General features: G+C 38.4%; 1 protein-coding gene across 3 annotated transcripts in view; it reads right to left on the bottom strand.

The window, feature by feature from the left end:
* Positions 1–24374, bottom strand: part of LAMA3 (laminin subunit alpha 3) — a 330029-nt gene that overhangs the window by 6788 nt on the left and 298867 nt on the right. For all 3 annotated transcript variants that reach the window (XM_072604400.1, XM_072604399.1, XM_072604401.1), the window contains 16 exons: positions 24007–24149; positions 21685–21855; positions 20371–20522; positions 20067–20229; positions 19557–19690; positions 18817–18961; positions 17934–18053; positions 17113–17246; positions 13231–13348; positions 11904–12044; positions 10061–10197; positions 8788–8919; positions 7130–7289; positions 6019–6188; positions 3397–3589; positions 1606–1749 (listed from right to left, as the gene is read on the bottom strand). In XM_072604400.1, the coding sequence (XP_072460501.1) occupies positions 1606–1749; positions 3397–3589; positions 6019–6188; positions 7130–7289; positions 8788–8919; positions 10061–10197; positions 11904–12044; positions 13231–13348; positions 17113–17246; positions 17934–18053; positions 18817–18961; positions 19557–19690; positions 20067–20229; positions 20371–20522; positions 21685–21855; positions 24007–24149 (2357 nt within the window). The remainder of the gene's footprint in view (positions 1–1605; positions 1750–3396; positions 3590–6018; positions 6189–7129; positions 7290–8787; positions 8920–10060; positions 10198–11903; positions 12045–13230; positions 13349–17112; positions 17247–17933; positions 18054–18816; positions 18962–19556; positions 19691–20066; positions 20230–20370; positions 20523–21684; positions 21856–24006; positions 24150–24374) is intronic.

Here is a 24374-nt window from a genome sequence, read left to right as displayed (position 1 = left end):
CATAAATATATGTTTTTACATATAGGGCCATATGACAAACATATTTAGAGAGAGATACACATATAACATACATACTATAATATACACATATATCACATGTAGAGCACAAGCACATCTATTCAACTGCATGTGTATTTTTCCATATGTAAATATGTATATGTATCTACACATACACACATACACGTGTTTGTATAGATATATATATACACACACACACACAGCAGGGAGGTAAGATGTGCAACAGGAGAGACCACTGTCCTATAATTCTCACACTTGCCACCTCATTTCTTTGAAGGTATAAAACATCTTCCAGATTTTCTTCTGATTGAGTTAAGAGTTTAATGAAAGGCAGTTCTAGTACATGAAAAGAGGCCGGTGAATCACAAAGTTCTAAAAATATGATCATGGGGAAAGTTGCTAACCACATCATCAAGTCCTGATGCTTCATAAATGTTCCACAATTAAATTAGAAGGGAAGTGAGGATGCTATGCACCACTAGGACAGTTTGAATTATTGGAAAATACTCATTAAACCCAATGTGTGCCTGTTGTGAAGAGAGTTAAATGCAGTTTACAGACATTCACTTGCACTAACCCTATTTTTGTAATGAGGTCAACAAGTGATATGAACTCTCTTATGAAGGATGCTATGATCTATCTAAAAAGAATTTAATTAATAAATAGCCAAATCATAATGGGTTAAATTAAACAGGAGTGAATGATCTTAGGGGCACAGTATATATTCAATCTTTCACCCAGAATAGGCATTAAATAAATGTTGAACCAGATGGAATAAACATTCACAATCAGATGAGGCACCACAGAGGATGGGACTTGCAGTGAAAAGGGCTGCAATCTGGGGGAATGCATTCCCAATTATAGGAGCTCATCAAGCAGAGGTTCAGTGATGCCATGGTGCAGGGGAGGTGGGATGTGTGTGTGTGTGTGTGTGTGTTCCAGATCAGATTCTCCTTTAGGTGTGGACCTGGCTTAGGCCAAATGAACTCCAAAGTCCCTTCCAACTCTGAAATTCTGCAGCAATTTGGTATCAGTGTCAGAGACAAGATACATTGTACTACTAAGGAAAATATGAATCCCTACGACATAAAAAAAAAGTTCTTATGATTTCACATTATTCCCTGAATCAGTCTATATTTCAAATCCATCAGAATTCAGATTCCTCGTGGCTGACCACAATGTAAAATTAATTATCTAATTATGATCCCTATGGGCTAACTATAATATTTAGTAATCAAGGGCCCCAAGGTGCCACAGCATGATGTGTTGAACTAATGAGTTATGGACAAGCTATGAATAAATCTTTATTCTGTTCCTGCATATCCTGGAGTGAAGACAGTAAGAATTACAGCTAGCATGGCCATTGTGGGGAGATTGGTCCTGTTGATTCACTCTGGGTCTCATGAGCTCCTTAGGAATACAGAGGGGTGAAGAAAGAACTCTGGGATTAGAATTTGATGTTTATGGGCATTAAGTAGATTAAAAAACAACAACAACACAGAAATCTAGAAGGTATTATATATCATGATTATGGTTATAATTCCACAGTTGGAATATTTTCATCCCTCCAAGAGCAAAAGCATTCACCTTTAGTTTCACCCTAGGAGAGGCCCCCAGGTAGATCAACGTTGGTTTGATAAGAAAGATAGAATTTCCAGCCAAGTCTCCTTCCTGGGCCTTCAGACCATCTATGACAAGATGGGCCTTCCTTCCCTCGTGCCCAAACATGACCTCAGAGAGAAAGAAAACATTCAGATTTAGATTCCTCTCTGACTGGTTAGTTGAAGCTAAACTCTGCTACCAGTTACTAGAATCAAAAAGAGAACAAACTTAACATTGGTAGGATGTTTGCTAGTTCGGTGGTGAGACTTGTCCACTGTCCACACAGCCAGTGTCAAAGCCATCACTCGAAGCCCAGGGTCCTGACACCAGCTCTGTTCTCTTTTCCTTCTGCAACACTCTCATGACATTATACTTTCTTGTAAGAGAGCCAATGGGATATGAGGACTAAGATGGATGTCAGGAAGCCTGGCTTCTAGTCTCAATTGAAACCAATTAGCAAGTCATTAAACCTTTCTGGGTCTTAGTTTTCTCTTCAGGAAGAAAAGGGTTGGAGTAGATGATGTCTTTTAGGGGGTGTACTGGTAAACGTTTAACGGCTAGTGTTTCACACTCCTCCCCAAATATGTATGACATCTTTTTAAATTTAACCTGCATTACTAACATTTTTCTCCATCACTTTCTTAAGCCTAGACAATCAACAGAACAATAAATCAAAGCCTCATTTGTAGTGTTTGCTGCTCTCTGAGGGGGTAAATGTCCCACAGAAAATATAATAATAGGCTCTCATAAGTTGGTTTGAGTTGGTTCCAGGGCACGATCATTAACATGCTATACAACTAGAAGTCAGGAAAGGACTTACCTGGTTAATGACATTATGAAAGCATCCTGAATGGGGGAAGGGAGAGGGTCTGGGAAGCTGTAGGGAGGACATCTCAGGCATAATAGGGGTACTACTGAACAAGGAAAGTATTATATCAGTTTGCTTAAATGGAGGGGTAATAGCCAGCTTGGGGAGGCAGAACAGAAGGAAGAGCATTGGATGTGGATCAGGATAAGGATGTAGCTTGGCACCATGGATAGAATTCAGACTTAGAATCTGGAATACTTTAGTTCAAATCGTACCTCTGACACTTAGTAGCTATGTGACCACCCGCAAATCACTAATATTCCTAAATCTCACTTTTGTCACCTAGAAAATTAGGGGGTCGAAACAGATAACTTCTGAGGGCCCTTTTGGTTCTAGATCTATGAGCTTGCAATCTTACACTTAATAGCTATGTGACTAACTTTTGAGACTTGGTTACCTCATCTGTAAATTGGGAATAACGAGACCTGTAGCATTGGTCTCTTAGTGCTGTTTTAAAGCAAGATAATTTATGGAAATCACTTTGGAAAAATTTAAAAGTGCTATATGAATGCTAAATATTATTGTCATTATTATGACATAGAGAGTGGTGAAAGACAAAGGAGGTAGGGTAATACAAATAGACCTGGGCACAATGAATGGGGAATTTAAAAGTTCATTCCATCTTGGGGTCTTCTATAACGTTATATTTTATAAGCTCCTCAGTGTTGAGAAAAAGTTGCATAGATACAATGTGTTAAACATTTAAAACTATAAATGTATGGGAAGGTATAATATTGCCTCTTATTGGTCCCCATCAGGCTGCCAAGCACAGTACCTATACCCAAAGGTGGAGTTCCTGCCTTTATTCTTCTCTCTAAAGCACGTTGGGTCTGTGAAGGGTGGTGTCCATGCCACGCACTTTTCAGTGGTTTGGGCTGTGAGTTTTCTACTGTTATAGCAGCTCTTACCGTGTGCCACTTCCCATCATTTAATTTCTCTTTGGTTTTCAGTCTTAATTTCTTTCCTCCTGCCTTCAGCAAGAAGATAATGTGCCCCTTTGAAATGGAAAGCGCCATTGAGGAGCTCTTACTCCCCACAAAAAACATCAGTCCTGAAGCACTGGAGGTTGTCTGCACATCCACAGCAAACTGTGACCTGTAACTGAAGGAGACAAAGAGACAAAGACTGAGTATGAAGCCTTTTACTATGACTCATAAATGTAAGAGAACCAAGAGAACAAAGAGGAAGTCAGAAAGGAGCACAGACTAGCAGGACAGCTTTGAAAGTTATCATACAACTAAAAAAGGAAACCAAACTGTACGTAATAGAGACCTGAAATTTCATGTGCAATTTTTTTTTCTGTTCTACTATGTATATGCAAATATTCATTTTATTTTGCACTGGTTAAGTTTAGAATGAAAAGAAATTTTGTTAGGAAAAATAATTTGTAGAATCTTTCAGGAAACCGAGGTGCAGAGAGAAGAGACTTGCCCCACGTCATGCAACCTACCCTTCTCATATTCTTTGGAGTCACCATAGAATAACTCTTCCCAGTTCAAGTGCTGCTATCTATCTGCTCTCCTAGGAAGTTGTCATGAAATTTTATGGTGAGATTTAGCTGGTTGCATAATTGTATATTGAATAGCAAGGTGGAATTTTTATGCCCTTAGATATATATTACTTTTTATTTATGTTCACAGAAGGGTGAGTGATAAAAGGCAGGAGTTTATTTCTCTCTATAAAAATACAAAAATAATTAGCATTTATATAGTTCTTTTAGGGTTTCATAGTGCTTTATAAGTATTATGTGATTTTATCTTCAAAACAACTACAAGAGGTATGCACTATGATTACTCTTGTATTATAGATGAGGAGGTAAGGTTAAGGCAGCTAGGTGGCACAGTCGATAAAGCACTGGACTCATCTTCCCGAGTTCAGTCCAGCCTCAGACATTAAGTAGCTTTGTGACCTTGGGAGAGTCACTCTACCCTGTTTGTCTTAGTTTGATCATCTGTAAAATGAGCTGCAAAAGGAATGGCAAACCACTCCAATATCTTTGCCAAGAAAACCCCCAAAGAGGTCACAAAGAGTCAGACACGACTGAAATAACTGAATAACTATAGATGAAGAACTGTGTGTTTGACATGGGATTTATGGTCAGGTCTTCCTGACTTTGGGAATGAGTAAATGAATACTATAAAACTGACTTTCATCCCATCTATGGATGAACATCAGATATAAAATGTGTTTTACAGCAAAGCTGTATCTTAAAGAAACTGTTTTCTGTTTCCAAGAACTGGCTAATGCTCGATAAAGTCAGTGAGAGATCCAAATATTTGGGATGCTATATTCTGTTACATAATTACAGTTCTCATTAATGCAAATAATGATCACCAATGGCCCCTATATTGCTGAGGGAAACTAGACAGAAATTTGTGTGAGAGTTATCCTTTTTCACCCAAGTTACCTAAGGGCTAAATTAATTATATGGTATATCAAATGAGAGTCACAAGAGGCAGAATAAGAACAGGAGATGTGGAATATACAAAACCTTTGCATCTTCCTGAAAATGTAAATAACAAAGGAGCAAATTTGAAGCTAAAAGATTTTTTACAAGAAGGTCCACTGAAGGTAAGCTATGTGTTGTCGGCAACCCCCTCTGCATTTCAGTGAGCTGCTCTGTTTATTTTATAACTACGGGAGAACATTGATAGGGAGCTCCTCTATAGTGATAGCTCACATTTGTGTTTTATGCTTTACCAGGTACTTTCCACATAGCACCCTAGTACTTAGTATTTGTTACCAATACGAAGTTCACATTACTTAGCTGTCTGACTTTGGACAAGTCAGTTTCCCTATCTGTAAAATGGGATAAAAATACTGACCCCCTACTTATGTCACAAGGTTGTTGTGTGGACCAGGAGATAGCGTATGTAAAGTGCTTCAAGGACGTTAAAGTGTTATTTATTGTTGCTGAGTTATTTTTGTTGTGTCTGACTCTTCATGACCCTATTTGAGGTTTTCTTGGAAAAGATAGTGGAGTATTTTGCATTTCCTTCTCCAGATCATTTTACAGATGAGGAAGCTGAGGCAAACGGTTAAATGGTTTGCCCAGGGTCACTCAGCTAGTAAAATATCTGAGGCCAGATTTGAACTCAGGAAGATGAGTCTTCTGGACTTCCGGCCCAGCACTCTATCCATGGTGCCATCTAGTGGCTATTTAAAGTATTATATGAACATCATTTATTATCATCAAGATTAACCTAGCTTCATGAGTAGTCATCTTACTGACAAAGAGTCAGGGAAGTGGGCTCATTAGCCAAATGCTCCATCTCTCTGCCATTGTAATGGAAGCTCCTTGAAGGCAAGGATTTTTCTTTTCTTTGTATCCCCTGAAACACTACCTGGCACAAGGTGTTTAATAAATGATTATTGGTTGATTAAAGAGCCAGGTCCTTTTTCCTTTCTTCTCATTTAAATAATTCTGAAAAGCCTTCTGTATTCCTCCCATTTTAGGACTTTGAGAAACATGACTTAAGTACTTCAATTGAGTTGGAGTAAAACAAAATTTCAAACCATTATACCAATACCTGTCTTTCAGCATCTCATCAAGGAATGTGTACATCAAGTAACTGGTGGGACTGTCCCCAAACTGATAAGCTCCTTTAGAAGTCTGGGACTGAGCCAACTCAAGGCAATGCTGGGTGTTTGTGTGAACTTCTTTCTTCACCAAGGAGGCAGGATGCATATCTCCTTGTAGCTGCACAAAAGGATTGGGGTGGGGGAAAGTCAGAAATTATGATTGATGTAAGAAAAGACCTATAACATCACATTTATTTAATCATGGTTTTCTGATATGCCACTCAGTGACTCTTTCCTCCTCTTTCTTTCTCCAGGAGGGAAGTTTAAGAACTGGGGAAACCAAGCAACAAGAATGTTGAGACTTGACAAAAGGCTCCCAGGAGAGCAAGGACAGACCATGCTAGGAGTAGAATTCATAAAAAAATCCTCAGACTTCTGGGCTGTCATTTAGTGCTCCCTTCTTCACAGATATTTATAGCATGAAGTTAGAATCACAGCTAATGGAATGTGTTGGTATACTTTGCCACCTGACTTCCCTCTTTCTATTAAAGGCATTACCCTTCTCCCAGTCATCAAGACTCAACACTGCAGTCATTGTGGATCCTTCATTTTCTCTGTCTCTCTCATCTAACCAGGAGCCAAGCCCAGGGAATCTTCCTACTTCTTCCCCCTGCCAAAGTTGATGTAGTAACGATATGGGCAATGCTGTGAAAATGACAATAATCTAGGCACCCGTTTATATAGTACCATAGATATCACCAAGCACTTTCCTCATGACAATCTAATTTATAGATGAGTAAACTGAGGTTCAAAGCATTTCTGTTATGTCAGAGAGAGACAGGTATCCAAATCCCATTTTACTCACCATTAACTGAGAGGTGACATGATTGACTCATGGTCACATAATTAGTCTGGGGCTATATAACCCAGGTTCCCTAACTAAACTCCTAATCCAGCACTAGGACACTGTGAGGTTTTCAATCCTTCCCCTAGGCATAAAGTAGGTCATTGACTTTTCAGTCTCTGTTAGTATCTAGGTAATAAGTGAGAACGTTCGAACCTCTAGCAGAAGAAGCTTGTGGATACAGAGAAAGCAAAGTTGATGGCTGTAGTGCATACCCTATTAATGTTGAATGTCCTGGGTGTGCTGATCTTTGCAGAGTTTTTCAGCAGCAGGAGAAAAGGCGGCTTATTTAAGTTGCAGACTCCTAGGGACACCTTCTCTTTCTCTCTTCGAGTATAAGTGACTAAATTGAGAACCTCAGGACTCTGTGCTAACCTGAAACAAAAGAGAAAGAAAGGAATTATTTCTCTGCATCACCTTGGACAGCTCCTACATACAAACTACAGTGTCCAAAGCAGGGCTTCTTGACCTGTTTTGGATGATAAGCCCTTCTGATAGTCTGGTGAATATTATGGACCTCTTCTGAGAACAATATTTTTTGAATGCATAAAATAAAATAAACAAGATTACAATGGAAACCAGTTAGATTGAAACATAATTATCAAAATATTTACAAAAAATTTATGAACATCCTCTCCCCCACCCATACACATATACCCAAGAAGCCCTGCTCCAAAGTTCTTCAAATCTGGAAACATTATTTAGGAACTTAATATCCAGAGGTATCCTGCTTTAAAAAATACTCCTTTTTACACAAAAGTCAATTTAATGTGTTATGAATCTAAAGTGTAAAACCTTACTGTTGTTGTTGGGTCATGTCTGACTCTTTACAAACCCATGAACTTGTCTGTGGGGTTTTCCTGGAAAAGAAACTGGAATGGTTTGTAATTTCTTTCTCCAGTATGTCCCCATTTTACACATGAGGAACTGAGGTAAATGGGGGTTGAGTGACTTGTTCAGAGTCACACAGCTAGTAAATGTCTGAAGCTGTATTTGAACTTAGCTCTCCTGACTCTAGGCCCAGTTCTCTATTCATTGTACCACCTAACTGTCCCAAGAACCTAGTTACTTCATGTAAAATATTTTTATGGGAAATTACCTTCAGAGTTTGAAGAATATATTTGCATTTCTCCACCTGCTTTCTACCTTCATTTTATCCCTTGTCAATCATGGAGATAAAATTCATTGCATTATGCAGGCCTACACAGGCTACTTGGTTCCCCATTTCAGTCTCCCCGTTTTGCTAAACCAGATGGTGATTAGAGGATATTTCATTAATCTATCAGCAACAAGTAGGACATTCTTTCCCCTTTTCTTCTCCTTCTTTCTCTCATCACCAAGCAGTCCTCACGATCAATGGCACCAATGAGTGCTATGGTAAAGTGAGATGCTGGGGGAGCAGGATGAGATCTCAAGAGAAGGGAAGTCTTAGGAGGAGTGGGTTCTCCAGAAGGAGGTGCAAGAGGAAGCCCTTATGTCACAGGAGGGAAATAGAGTCTTGAAGAACATCAAGGAAGAAAGGAGAAGTGGAGAGTCCATACAGGAAACATCAAACATGCTCAAGGGATGAGTAGTCAGGTTGCATCTCTTCTGAAAGAGTAATATGCTTGTAGGTTCATTGTGTACATTTGCTTTTCAAACATTTGTGTAGCATATAAATAAAGGTTTTTAGATGTTTGGATTTTATGAGAGTAAGGCAAAAGCCCATGTTTAAAATTCTGGCTCTGTAAATATCCCTAGTCACCAAAGACAAAAAAAATCCTTCCTATATCAGGACAAAAACAAAATCTAACTATTTTTTATGAAAATTAATGTGAACAATACCACTTTCCTACTTGAATCTCAATGATTAAAAAATTTTAAAACTACATACCTCCGGAAAAACACATTAGTGATACATCCTTCAAAATCACTTCCACCAAAGCGTAGGGATTGTTGTGAGTCTGGAAATATGTGTAGCCTTTGGTTGTCTCTTAGTGACTTGTCATCAATCAGAAGACTTACTCTGGGAAGGTGATAATAATGATGACAATGATGACAACTATCATTTAAATAGTGTTTACAATGTGCTAGGCATTGCTCTAAGTGCTTTACAATTGTCATCTCATTTGATCCTTGCCACAACCCTAGGAAGTAGGTGCTAGTATGATGACTTTACAAATGAGATTAGATGACTTGCCCAAGGGTCACACAGCTAGAACATGTCTAAGGCTGCACTGAGGCCTTCCTGACTCCAGGCCTGGTACTCTACCCACTTTGCTAGCCAGCTGCCCCAGCGCAAGTGAAATATGCCTGGAGAAGAAACCAGCCAACATCTTTAACATTTTCAGCTCCTTTACAGAAAATAGCCCATTAATCAATCCATTCTATGACTTTTATCAGTATTATTTTTCATTTATGAGGAAATTGGTACATAAAATCGAAGAAACTTTTTTATTCAGAAATAAGGTCATGGCAGAATCAAGGATAATATGTGTTATAAAGGGATAGTGGCTATAGTTGTGATTTAATTGATATAGGGAACTCCCTGATGAGGAAACTCCTTTTATCAATACATGCTGGCACCTTCTCTATAACCTATAATCTGAAGAAAGTTGCCTAGAATATTGACAGATTTATTGAGCTGCCTAGAGTTACACAGCTAGTATGAGTCACCAGCAGGACTTAAACCCAGGGCTTCTTGGCTCCAAGGGGAGCTTTTTATATCATTATAAAACAGTGGCCTCTATATGTCCTATGGAAAGATCAGAAAACCTGACAGCTAATTCCCTGAAAAAAAGGTTAAATTGACATTTTTCATTTTCTCTACTTCGAGTGTTCTATTCTGCTGCTTCTCCAAGATGGGATGTTGAGGTGACCCCAAATTCTGGAAGATAAATGTGTATATTGCACATACACTGGCAGGTCCTACTAGGCAGGAAGGTCTTGGAGTACAGGCCCATAATGGACTCTGTCCTTGTTGCCTGAAAACCAACCTGCCTAACTCCAGAGAGGCTCATCACCACAAAGCTGGCCAGCAACTGATAGGTTTTCACGGCCAGAGCCGAGCGAAAGGGTCACATTTTATATTGTTTAAAGTAGCATCTACACTGATAAAGATCAAGGATATTTTGAAATCTTTTACTAGCACAAAAACGTGTACTTACCCAGTGTCATCTTTTATTATAGACACATAATGCAGTAAACCATCCATATACGTCTGAGGAGATTTCAGAATAGTGCCCTGATCCCTAGAGCTCAATTCGATGTGACCATCTTCCAGGGAGATTTGTAGGGTGTTTGTCTGAAACCAACACAAAACCCCACATGATGACCAATGCAATGAATTGTCACTTAAATATGAATGATATTTCACATGCCAAATTCATGACCAAAATCTTGTCTAGGGAGGCTTCTGCAAAATGTTAATAGACAAGATGGCTTTCTCCTAAGTCAGTTTTAAAGAGCAGCCCTATGGGTTTAAAGATATTATTTTGTTCCTTCTCTTGGCCCCACCCCACTCTCCCCCACAAAAGACTGAGCATTTCTAATATTGTACAGACATAGGAATCTCTCCTCCTAAAGCAGCCTCTGCAAGGTTTGGGGGCACAGAGGCCAAAGGGAGCTTAAGCAACCATCCTAGAACTTGGAGACGATTTACGAGGAGCAAAGCACTGTGCAGGGTCCAAGAATTACAAAGGAAAAAACAAAAAGCAGTTCTTGCATTCAAGCAACAAGACTTTGATGGAAGAAATCACACTATGGGAACTCCAAGGAGCAGCTGTCTCTGCCTAATTTAGAATTCTGACAGCTCAATGGGGGAATTTTATTAAAAAAATGCTAGAACTTTATAAAATTCCATGATGTATAAAGCTCCACAGAACACATTTACATATTTACTTCAGCTATGTCATTAATCAATTATCGATGAATCAATAAACATTAAGTACCTACTATGTGCCAGGTGCTGTGTGCTAAGCACTGGTCACATTAAAACGAGGCAAAATGCTTTGTATGTATTAAGTCACTTGATCCTCACAACACCCTGGAAGATAGGTGCTATTATTATCCCCATTTTACAGGTGAGGAAACTGAGGCTTGCCCAGGGTCATACAGCTATTGTCTATGGTGGGATTTGAACTTAAGTCTTCCTGACTCTAAGTCCCACATTCTATTATCCACTATGCTGCCTGATTGCCAGTGTCCTCTGACCTTACAGGAGGCACATACTAACTGAAGATAAGTTACTTAGCTAACCACAGAGTCGTAGGGCTGTGTATGGACTTGGACGGGAAGTCTGCCTACATTCTTCTTTGGGTGCTTCCAAGGAAGTGAACACTTTTCATCACACCCTTGTATTACAGTGGGTCTTGAGATCATTATAATAATAATAGCTAATATTTATATGGTGGTTTGGTAATTGTCTCCACATAAATGGCCTCTTTTCATCTTCACAACAACCCAGGGAGGTAGTTAGTGAAAGCATTCTCTTGGTTTTGCAGATAAGCAAACCGACACAGAAAATTTAACTGATTCGTCTGAAGTCACAAAGCCAGAAACACCAGACCCAGGGCTTCTGATTCCAAGTCCAGAGTTCTTTTGTGGGTATTCTTTAAATACATTTATTTTTTTCGGTGCCCAAAATATCTAGCTGCACCACTGAATAGAATAACTTATTTTTATTTTAATTGAAGTATTTCCATGAGTACGCATTGTGAAGTTCTGTGTATTACCCAAATCTTTAATTTTTATAAGTTTGACTTCTTTTAGACTCAGGGCTGAAGGCACAGCTCATTTTGTGGCTGAAAAATATAATATTGAATGTATTAGGTCAAAAAAGTGGCCCAACAGGGATCTGCCCTTCATGGGCACTTAATCAACGTTTGCTGCGTGCTGTGGAGTTAACATACTGTGTTCACTGACCTATCCCCTCCAAAGCTTGTTTCTACCAACAGTCTTTGAACTGGATTATAAATGGTTGCATATTTAATGTAAATAACATTTTCCTACCCCTATTTGGTGTCTTAATAACATGCCATTGGGTTGAAAGGTCTGAAACCCAAATGAAGACTGAAAGTTGTTGGGATCCAGCAGTCCCACGTCAATGAAACTTAGCTGTCCTTCTCTGGAGAGTGATGCTGTCCGCACAAGCTGAAACACAAACAGGGAATCATTGGTCGCTGGCATCTTCAGCACTTTGCTATTAAAATTAAAACATAATTTTATAGTGAGGGTGATCTCACTGGATCTGTCTGAAGTGATGTGGATGGTCTGAAATCTATTCAATATCTTCAGAAAGAAATGAGAAATATTCTAAAGCAACATAACAGGTCAGCCGTTTTTTATATTCTCATGTATACGTTTTGTAAATTTGTGTGCATTTATTTTTTAAAAATGTTTTGTTTTTCTCCAATTACATGTGATACATTTTTAACATTTTTTTTAATTTTTAGTTCCAAATTCTCTTTTCCTCCCTCCCTCACTGAGAAGGCAAGCAATTTGATATAGGTTATATAGGTACAGTTATGCAAAACTTATTTCTATATTAATCATGTTGTGAAAGAAAACACAGACCAAAAAAACCTAAGAAAAATAAAGTAAAGGAGTTGTGCTACAATCTGCATTCAGGCTCCATTAGTTCTCTCTCTGGAGGTGGACGGCATTTTTCATCATGAGTCTTTCAGAACCGTCTTAGATTCACTTGCTGAGAATAGCTGTCATTAACAGTTGATCATCATCAATATTGCTTTGTATATGTAAAAGGTACAGAATTTAACTTTATAAATTCATAGTGGTTGCATACTGTATATTCTGTGACTACCATGTTATTCTGTAATCCAGAAATTTGAGGCCCACAGGCTGCATGACATCCTAAAACTTCCAAGGATGACAGAACCAGATTAAAATGTAATTGGGAAATGTTAAATGAAATCAATCAAAATATACTGTAACATGGATAATGTGAATTTGTGGTTTTCTTAGTCAATATGTGGTTCTTGGGGATCTGCTTCTATTTGAGTCTGACATTTCTGATTGTAATCCAATGGACTATACTAGAAAAGAACATGTGATTAAAATTTTATGAACACAAAAAATAAATCAGTCTGGTAGCTGCATTCTTTAAGGGCTGGGATGCTTAGATTTATAGGATTTTAATAGCTAAAAGGAAACCTAGAGAGCATTTAATCCAATTGCCTCATTTTACAGATAGGAAAACTGAAGTCCATAGAGTATTATTGTCTAAGGTTAGACAGATAGTGACAGAGCCAGTACTAGATAGAACCCAGGTCTCATGGAATTTCATAACAGTTATTCATGAATCAACTCTCCAAATTACCTTCCAGTCTTCTGAGCACTTTTTGGTGACTCCAACAGTATCATTCAACCTAACAACCCCAATGGTTTTCTTCAGATTTTTCATGCAGCCTCGGAAAGGAGGAGTGGATATATTAAACCTGATTTAGGGGGGAAAAAGGAGATTGGTGTAACATTCCCATTCCATTTGAGTGTCAGAGTTAATAACTGTAATATTTTGTACTTTGTAGTACTTTTTAGCTCACAATGGCTCTAAGACTTATAGCCATTTATCCTCACGAAGACCTCACAAGGTAGTTGCAATGGAAAGAATATGAAGATGGCAGTTAAGAAACTGGCTTATTTTGTGATAAAGGGAGAGTCCATTTCAAGTCCTTATAAACCTGTGTTTCCAGTCTCTAAAATGAATAGACACACCACAAGAATGCCAGATTTAGAGCTGGGAGTAGCCTTAAGGGGATCAATTCTAATACTGTCTTTTTTTTTTTTTTTTACCAATGAGGAAATTAAAGTCTCAAAAATCAACTTGTCATTGATCACCAAGCTAGTGAAGGTTGGCTAATCCAGGCAAGAAGCCAAAGCTTGGAGAGGTAGAACACCGAAATAGGTTTGAACTTCGAGGTTTTAATGATGAGAAGTTGACTTTGAGTGGCAGGAGAGAAAGGGCACCACAGCTGGGAAACAAAGAAGGGACAGAAGAACCCTTCATACTTTCTGCAACAGCATCTAGGACAAAGGAGTAATCACCTTAGTCATTCGCATCTGGATTTAGCCTTGGATCTGTCAGAATACAAATTTAGGCAGAGCTGCTCGAAGCTAGTGAAGTAAAATACTTGAATTTCCTAAGCAAATGACATGCTAGGAAAAACACAAAGCAGATTTCATTATGAATTTCTGGGGCTGCTCTCTTTCCTAAATGGAAATGCTTTTGTATTAATTTTTACTTTACTCATTACGACCAGCTGAGCTGCATGTAATATGTATGAAGTGAAATATCACTGAAAAGAAGAGGAAACCAATATTCATAGCACTATAGCTGTGTAAAAAATAAAATGCCTTTTTTTTTGCCTCAGAACTAGGGGGGAAATATGACTTTTTCCTGTAGTTTTTCTAATTGTTACACATATTTTCAGATGAATAAACTCCCTTAGCTCTCTAAGAAGTTTGAGCCAGGGAGACAGTTTATCCCAATGTGCTATTGTGGAGAGAACGTTCATTCCCTAGCTTTGGGGTGAGAGGGGCTGCTTCCACACTCACAGTTGTCACTCACTAGCTGTGTGGTTTGGAGGAAGGCACTCAGCTTCACTGAGGCTTGGCTTCCTCATTCCTAACATGGGGAGAATAGCACCCACACATTCCCCCCTCAGAAGGTTGATGTAGTGATGTCTAGAAAGTGTTCTGCAAACAACAAGGAGATATATAAATTCTGCTATTCTTGTTATTATTCCACTGGGGACTAAACTCTAGAACACAGAAAGCAACCTGTATATTTTCAGCCTGTGGAAATGCAAATAACCATTCTCCTAAAGAGGTGACATAGAGAGGATGCCTGAAAGTGCTCTATAAAGAGTAGTCACCTGACACATAGTCATTGAACGAATGAATGGATCAAAAAAGGGATTGGTTGTCAGTTATAGTGGATCCATTCCACTTCTCACCTTTGCATATCCTCTAATGCTGATACCTTTCTACATACTGCTTCTGATCCCATGTAAGGAGACTATGTGGACATTTAACCACACCGTGGACACCTTGGCACACTCTCATGACTGACTGTGAGATCCATAAAGGGGATGGGAATATTAGAATTTCCTCCTACTTTATATCAGAGGCAGAGGTTCAATGAGGTAATAATAAGAAGGGATATGTACACAGGGCTTTAAGGTTTATAAGGTACACACACACACACACACACACACACACATGCACACACACATGCACACATGCACACACATGCACACACCCATACTTGCAAGCTGCTTATTATGATTGTTATATGAGATTTTATACATATTATATACATATAATATATATATAAAATCTCATAAGATATATATGCATATATATATGCATACTCACATATATGACAAACTAGGTAACACAGTGAGTTGGGTCTGAACTTAAGTCTTCTCCCCTCTGTGCTACCAGCCAGCTCTTTCAACTGATCCTCACATGGCATGATGACCATAAAACTCTTGAATAATAGACAGGACCCTGGACTGGGTTCAAATGCTTCTTCTGCAACGTATTAGACATATGACTATAGGAAAGTCACCCAACTTCTTCATCTCCAAATGGAGTTGTTAGTACTGGTAGCACCTTTCCTTACAAGTCTGTTATGAAGTTTGCAAGAGATAAGACATGGAGAGAAAGTGTTCTGCAAACTTTAATGGGCTATGAAATTTCAGGTATAATACTAATTAATAACAATAACAATGATGATAGTGATGATGGATGCTTATTAACACAACGCAAAATGTGACATTTAGAACTGAACACAAATGCTCCAAATGCTATTGGAAAAGCCCAGGGTACAATGAAAATGTGGCATCCTATGTCCTGGGCACTCAGTTGCCGTATTACATTGTTGATTTATATTGAGCTTGCAATCTACTAAAATCTCCAGATCTTTTCCACAGGGAATGATGGCAGTCAAGCCACACATCCTCCACCTTGTACTTGTGGAGCTGATTTTTTTTCAGACCAAGTGTATGGCTTTACATTGATTCCAACTAAATTTTATCTTATTATATTTTACCAGTGCTCTAGACTGGGGATCTGCAAACTGTGGCCTGAAGGCCACAATCATCTTATAAATAACATATATTTAAATTTAAAAACCATTCTTAGCTCCTGGGCCATACAAAAACAGTTGTCAGGGTATTGCAGGGAATAGATTGCTAATTTCTGTTCTAGACTGTCGAAATTTATTTGGATATGGATAATCATCTATCTATAATCATCTTAGCTTTAGGTCATCCGCAAATTAGTGAAGTAAGCCAAGAATATCTCTATTCAAGTCAACAGACAGTTAGGATACTATGCTTTTAAAGCTCTTTGCTAGCAGACACTGCTAGCTTGAAACCTCACTCCTCTGAGGTGTTTGTGCTCATCTAGTTCAGTTTCAGATCACTTAGCACATAGTGTCTTTACTGCTTTATCTTCTACTTTTCATTTAATTGAATAAAGGCCAAGATTATGGGGAATTTAGAATTTGTACTTAACAGAAGAATGACATATAAACATTATACAGCTCTACTTGAATCAATATTTTTAAGTTTTCTCATTCTGGATTCCTTAGAAGTATCCTGATAGCTTAAAACTTGTCCTATTAACACAAAGAATTTCTTTTTCATAAAATGCCATAAAAATCTGGCAGGCATCAGAGAAGTTGCCTCTGCCAAATGCCTAAATGAAATACACAGGAGCAATGCCTGGTAATCTTCCATAGAGTTTATAAACTGGAAAAATAATGCCAATCAGCTTTGAATATTACCCAATGAGTCTGTACTTCAACAACATGGAAAGTACCCCTGGCTCAGTCATTGGATGACTCACAAGGACAGACTTTGCCTGATCTGCTTTCTTTCTACAGCTAATCTCATGGTTAACAAATGAGATCATGCATGTAAAATACTTTCTAAACAGTTAAAAAGTGGTAGGTAAATGTGAGCTATTAATATCTTTATTATCTATTTCAGTATTTCCTCTGCATGTTGGGTTTTTCCATTCAGATTTAATTGTTGAATTCAAGCTGTGCTTAGATATTGTTAGTGCTTTGAGGTGGATAATTTCTTTTTTGTTCTTTTTTGTGAGAAAAAAAATGAAATAGATGTATAGACGTTAATTAAACAAATAATGTTGTAGAAAATAATTTTCTTTTTTTCCTACCATATTGACTTACTTTTCCCGGAGTGAGATTGGAATTCCTCCAAGATAATAAGTGTTGAAATTGAAAATTTCACCCTGAACTTCAATGACTGATTGACTCACAGCTACTCGTAGATGCTTTTGGATTTTCCTCATTCTGATTGCAATCTGAAATGAGAATGAGATATACATCAGCAAAGGGTTGGAAAAATAAACATAATTATTGCTGTTGTCCAGTCATTTTTCAGTCATATCTGACTCTTTGTGACCCCATTTGGAATTTTCTTGGCAGATACTAGAATGGTTTGCCATTTCCTTCTTCGGCTCATTTTACAGATGAGGAAACTGTGGCAAACAGGGGTAAGTGACTTGCCCAGGGTCTGTAAGTGTCTGAGGCCAGATTTGGACTCAAGAAGATGAATCTTCCTGACTACAGGCCTGGTGCTCTGTCTACTGTGCCACCTAACTATTACTACTCTATAAAAAGGCATCCTTGTTTCCAACAGACCACCCAAGTCCTCCTAATTCAGCAATTCATGTGACTTTTCAGCCATATTTGTTCACAGAGTGTTAAACACACTCAATAGCATTGTTTGTGGCGGGGGAAAGGTCTGCTGCTAAAACATTTAAAATGGCTCTAGTAAAATATATATACATACACATATATGTATATATATATTCCACTTCTTGATCTTCGACTGACAAAATGAACAAGTTCCTGGCAATTAAATTATCATCACATAGTATGGAACCCTTTGAAAAATCATTCATCAGGCTTCTTTGGTTCAGGTATCTTTAATGAATTGATTTCAAAAGACAGAAAATTATTATTTTTAAGAGTTAAAAATGATATACCGTGTGATCTGTTCCATCATTTATGACTACTCGATTTCTTTTTTCCTCTGGAGGTCCTGAACTTAGTTTGTATTGCAACACAGGAGATCCCTTTTCCATCCTTAAAGATATGAAGAAATCCTACAAACACAGAAACAATTTTATACATAATAACCTTTCAGTTTTGTGTGAAAATAAAAAAAAGCTTAAGACTTTTAAATGACCTTGTATTTTACTATCTTGTATTAATGTGCATTTATTCTTTTTATGTTTATTCTGCACACCTATATATATGTAAGTATGTATGTATGTACATCTCTCCCATTAAAATGTAAACTCCTTGCCAATAGGAACTGCTTCATTTGTTGCATTTGCATGCCCAGCACAGTACTGACACACAGCAAGCACTTAATCAATGCTTATTGGTTGACTGATGCTCTGTCTGAGAATCTGCCTAATATCCTTTGCCCTTCTCTTCTGGCAAGCTTCACGGGTAGGTGGGTGGGGGGTGCGGAGGTATCCGGATTTTATTTCCACTTTTAATTCCATTTTATTCAATCAGCTTGTTGAATATTATAAACATAAATGGAAATGAATCCTCTAGTTTTAAGGTAGACAAATTTCCTAAAGTCACTGAATTTGGGGCCGGGGGCTTGGACCTGTACTTATTTTTCTGTTTTTGTTTTTTCTCCTTGTTACTGGGATCCCCCTAAAGAGTACCTACCAGTGTAGATCAGTACTTGCTTAGCCATATATAGTGTTGGATGATTGTCTGGGGGGCACTGACAAGTGAAGTGAATTGCCCAGGGCTACACACCCACTATGTGTCAAAGATGGGGCACATGTGAATCAATCATTTGTAATTGATTAATTTAGCAATGTTTGCTACCAGATTTTGACTTACCTGGTGCTCTGCAAAGAACAATAAGCCTTCATCTACTGTGGTCTGAATTGTCTGTAGAAAGTTTGGAAAAGGAGTGCTGGGTTGGGTTGGAACCCGTGCGTAGCCTGTGCCTTCAAAATAATTTTTGTCAGACTCCTCCTTTTTCCTGTCAATATAAAATCACTACAAGTCAGAAGACAGGGCAGCAAGTTAACAAGTATACAATGGCCGTATTAACAGGACATATGGATGTCTGTCTGTCTGAGTAACTTGAGCAGGTCATCTGTCCTGCAAATATCGTCATTTTGTTACAGAGGAAACATAGTCTCTTAGGATCCAGTTGTTTATTCCCTCTAGATAGATTCTATGGAAAAGAGATGCTAACCAATAGTGAATATGCTATGCACATAACACACACACACACACACACACACACACACACACACACACACACACACCTCATTGTGATGAATTGTCAAATGAGATCTGGAGGAGGAGTGGACTAGAAACCAAAGATCCAGGTACAGAGCTGTAAAATGATTTACCTGGGAACATAAACAGACTAGATCAACACTCATTCACATAGCAGAATTCTCAACATCCCTTCTACAATGAAGGGAACAAGCCCAAGAGGGCAGTTAAAACAAAAAGCGTCGTCTCGATCACATTCCTGCTTTGTGATGAAGGCACTGGGAGGCCCTGGTACTCACCTAAAAATTCCCATTACCCCTAAGGCCTCTTGTTGTTCCTGCTTCATTTACCTTCTACAGGGCTCCACTTCTGTTGTATTGAGATTGAATGTCTTTTTGAAGTTGTACAGGCTTAGAACATTTTCATTGAGGTCATCTAATTCAATGCAGCCCCTGTAGGGAGGGTATTTTAATTCACGAGGAAGCTATAACAAAAGAAACACAAATCTGATGAAACCTGCTGGAAGCTGGTACTTGGATTATAAACTATAAAAGGGATATAGTCATACAGCTAATGCCTACATAGCGTGTTAAAGCTTGCAAAGCCCTTTACTCACTGGATCCTCCCAACAGTCCTAGGAGGTGGGTGCTATTATTATCATCTCCATTCTAGAGATGAGGAAACTGAGGCAGACAGAAGTGAAGTGACCTGCCCAGAGTCCCACAGCTATGCCATGACTTAACTATAATACGACAATCAAAAGGAAGATATTATTGGGAAAGATCAGCACATTATAAAAAGAGCCTTTATAGAGACTCAGACAAACAGCTTCCTTAACTGGGAATTCCACATGCATTCACCTTGAAATTGGGTGGGTAGCCTCCAACATAAAAGACAACATTTTCCGGGTCCAAATTGAGAAGAATATCGCCACTCCCACTATCCATGTCATAGAAATCAGGAGGTTTTGGCTTATGGGACGTGGCTTCTTTAAAGTAGCTGAGCTTTGCAAACTGGAAGATCCTAAATAGTAAAGAAGTTATAAGAAAAAAGAGTCAAGACTTCTGTGGCACTCAGAATAGGAACAAGCAATGGATGTAGCAGAAATAGTTACAACATGTTATCTTAAATGCAAGCAAGAACAACAGAAGTGTAGGTTTGCACCTTTGAAATTTCACTCGATCCATAACTGCCTCTTGAGTTACACTCTTAGTCAAAACTGTGTCCATCTGGGTTTCAGCTTCCTGGTCTCCCAAGTTATAGACACAAACAAGTTTGCCATCTCTTACTGCCATTCCTATGTAGTCCTTTGAAGCCTAGAGACATTAAAAAGTGTTTGAGTGAATTTCCACCACTGTCTTTTCCCCACTCCTGGGGCCAAGGAAGCTCATTACAAACATGAATAAATCTTATATACAAAAAATATGTGCCTGGCATATGTAAAACAAACTGTTCATTTGAAGATTAATGAGACCTGAGGAGAGCAGGGTATAAGACTAGGCACATATTCTAGAAAATTCTAAATATGATAAGGTAAAAGGGAAAAAAAATGTTGATTTTTGAGAACCCGAAAGTGGATTCCTCCAATGACATTCATTTATGGTTTAGTACCCCCCCAAAATTCTAGTATTTCAAATAGTTCTCTACCAAATAAGACATTCTGAATTAGATATTTTCTAAGATATCCATTTCATATCAAAGTCAAAGAACAAAATGATGAAAATCAATGCTAAAAATAAATATAAACTCTAAAAGGGTATTATGTAAATTTTAGTGATATGAAGTCTTAAACATTGGATAAAAAGTAAGAAGACAACTTTTTATAGCCAGAGAAGTTATTGATACCCATTATCTGCAAAGAGGGAGAGAGGTTTATCTCTTTATTCTGGTGTCTCTAAATGTAAAAAGAGACTGCTAGATATTTTAGGGTCAGAGTCTTCGAACCATTTGTAAAGAGGAGCTACTCTTAATTTCCTTGATGCCTTGAGATCACCTGGGGACAGGAGTAACTGAAGACAATGACAGCAAAGTCTCTAATTATGTAGAGGGAGAGTTGGTAGAATGGTCCTTGAAAAGAATGGGGTTGCTACAGAATGGATGCCCAACCTGACTGGGAAACCTGGTGAACCATAGATAAAGGAGTGTGGCAGAAGGTGCAGTGGCAGAGACTGATTTAGAGACTTAGGAGGAAAGGCTGCTAGGTCTATGGGAGATCCTAATCTAATCATAGGGATCTAGGGAGCCAGGGTCAAAGAACTCACTTTGATAGCAGTAATAGCACTCCCCCTTGAGGGGCTCAGAGCTTAACTGTAGGATAGGTCAAGAGGGTCATGATTAGGGGTTGGTAATGATGTGGCACTAATTTTTGCCATAGTGTCAATGGAATTTAAATGCTTGTGATGGGGGAAAAAGCAGATAGCTAAAAAACATAGTCTATGTTCTAAAAACAAAAAAGGCAAGTGTCAAAGAAATACCTACATCTTTATTGCCCAAGTACATCACGAACATGTCTTCATCCCCTCCATCGTCTCTGGATTCAGGTCTTTGAAGAAACAAAGAGAGAGATGTGTACCCTTTCAAATCTTCAAGGTCATTTGGCAGTCGAACCTCAACACCAGACTTGCCATTGAACCTCATCGGAACAGCAACCTGGGGGAATGGAATACAAAAGGATTAAGTATTCTAAGGGGAAGAAAGGGAGCAGGTAGAATTATTCATTCTTCTTCAATCAGAGAATCAATTTGTTGTTTTGTTGTTTTTCAGTCATATTCAGCTGTATCTGACTCTTCGTGACCCTATTTGGGGTTTTCTTGGCAAAAGGTACTAGAGTATATACCATTCACTTTTCCAGATCATTTTACAGATGAGGAACTGAGGCAAACAGGGTTGAGTGACTTGCTCAGGGGTCACACAGTAGTGAGTGTCTGAGGTTAGATATGAACTCAAGAAGATGAATCTTCCTGACTAAAGGCCTGGCACCCTATCTCCTGTGATACCTAGATGCCCATTAGAAAAACAGACTACTGTTCACCAAAGAATATAGTTGTTATGGCAAAAGAACACAGTAAATCTGAAACCTCCTAGACTGTTAAATCATGAAGATTTTTCAGGAGCTGGCAATAAAGCAATTGTGCCATTCTGTCATTCATGGGGGAAGTTTCCCAAAGGTATCGTTAAGAATAATCCTCTGATTAATACACTAAACCCCAAGATTAGACTTCATTGTTCATTGGAGATGTTCAGTCACAGAACATTAGGGCTCCTCAGCAGTGACCCAAAAACCAGGCATTCTTTAACTACCCAAAGAATAACACCATTGGGATGACAATAAAATCCTTGGAGAATAAATCAGTGTTTGCATGAATTGTAAATTTATTCAGCCCAACTCAACAAATAATGATTAAGGATCTATTATGCCTACAGCAGTGTGTTAGACTCTCAAGTAAACTGAACAAGCTTAGATAAGCTACAGTCAGGTGCTGCTCTCATGGACTTTACGATCTGTTGGGGCATATGGGTAGGGAAAAGACGTGTGATTTCATTGGTATAGAATATTCCCTGAGTGAAGAACTCTCTCATCAAATGCAGGTCAGAACCTTCTACGCAATTATAGTTGTAGAGTGGGTTAGTATTCTGAGACATTAAATAACATACCCAGGTTCATACGACCTCATACATGAGGTCAAGCGCCTGAACCCAGGGTCTGAGACTGATCCTCTGTCCATTACTCAGTGCTGCTTCTTGTATTAAGGCATTTAACACAAACGCCTATATCACAAAGTCATAATTATTAGGTACATGAGCAAAGGACTTTCATAAATTGTTAAATGAGGTGAAAGGCTGCCAAGTTCATTACTGACAAGATAATTGAGCAAAGACTCATGAAAGGGTTTGAGGTAGGCTTGGGCAGTGAGTAGGAGCTCACCAAGTGGAGGGGAGATGGGCATGCTAATCAATGGGCAGCACTGGAAAAGCTACAGAGTGAACAGAACAGTGAACAGAACAGAACAGAACAGTGAACAGAAAAGAGGGAGTGAACAGTATAGCTTCTTGGAGGCCAGTGTGCACACAGGGGTATAAAATAGGGCCTCAGATTATGGTAAGACTCAAAGCTGTTCCCAAATTTGTCATCTCCAATTCTCTTGCATTCCTCTATGTTTCCTATACTAAGTGTGCTTTTTTCTTTTTCTGTAAGAATGGTACTTGTGGTTCAGGGAAGCTCATAAGGAATTACTATTGAATTGTGGGATGCTCCCATGATTAAATATGCTATTTTTATATCTAAGATGCTGATTCCTGGTTTTATAGTTCCTATTCTTTTTTGAAAATTAATTTATTTGTCTTCAGTTTTCAACAATCACTTCCATAAGTTTTAAATTTTCTCCCCTCTCTCTCCGCCTCCCTCCCCACAATGGCATCCAATCTTATATGAGTTCTACGCATACATTCCTATTAAACACATTATGCAGTCCTGATTCTTTAACCTCCTTAGAATGAGTTGCAAATCTCAGAAAAAAATTAATTTTAACTTGTATTAATTTATGGCAGAGCATAGTTTTACGAGGAGAGGTCATGAGAAGATCAGGGAATCCAACAAACAATGATCAATCAGCAATCAACTATTAAGTGCCTACTGTATGCCAGGCACTGAGGAAAAAAAGGTCAGTAAGAGTAGGTATTGTTTCAGCATTAATTTCAAAACCATCTCCCAGGGACACTTTTTCATTTTAGACAAATATGGATTTGAATTTCAAAGAGAACATTAACTTCTGTCAACTGTCATTGCAGTGGAAGGAGTACCTTATTTGCGGCATCTCTGGCTTGCTGAATGAGCTCTCTTATTCGGTCCACGTTGTCAGAGACGTTGCCCAGTGGCAAGAGCTGTTGGTTGATACTCTGAATCTTGCTTAAGAGATCTGGTATCTTACTGGTTAATTTCTTCACTGTTGATGTAATTAGAGAAGAGAGAAAAAAGATTTTACCATCTTTACTTTGGGAGCTATTAGAAGGTTAAATATAGAAGCCCTTATTACTAGTGTTGGTTACTTGGGAAAAAATGGTCAGACAGGGTGAATCAGCTCCAGGGTAGCTCACCAAGCCACACACATTCTATATGCCAAATTTTTCACTTTCATGTCAAATCTACATGTTAAACCTCTCTTGACCAC

This window comes from Notamacropus eugenii, chromosome 4 (genome assembly GCF_028372415.1).
Source record: "Notamacropus eugenii isolate mMacEug1 chromosome 4, mMacEug1.pri_v2, whole genome shotgun sequence".
Classification (NCBI taxonomy): Eukaryota; Metazoa; Chordata; class Mammalia; order Diprotodontia; family Macropodidae; genus Notamacropus; species Notamacropus eugenii.
This window is presented reverse-complemented; position numbering and strand designations above follow the sequence as displayed.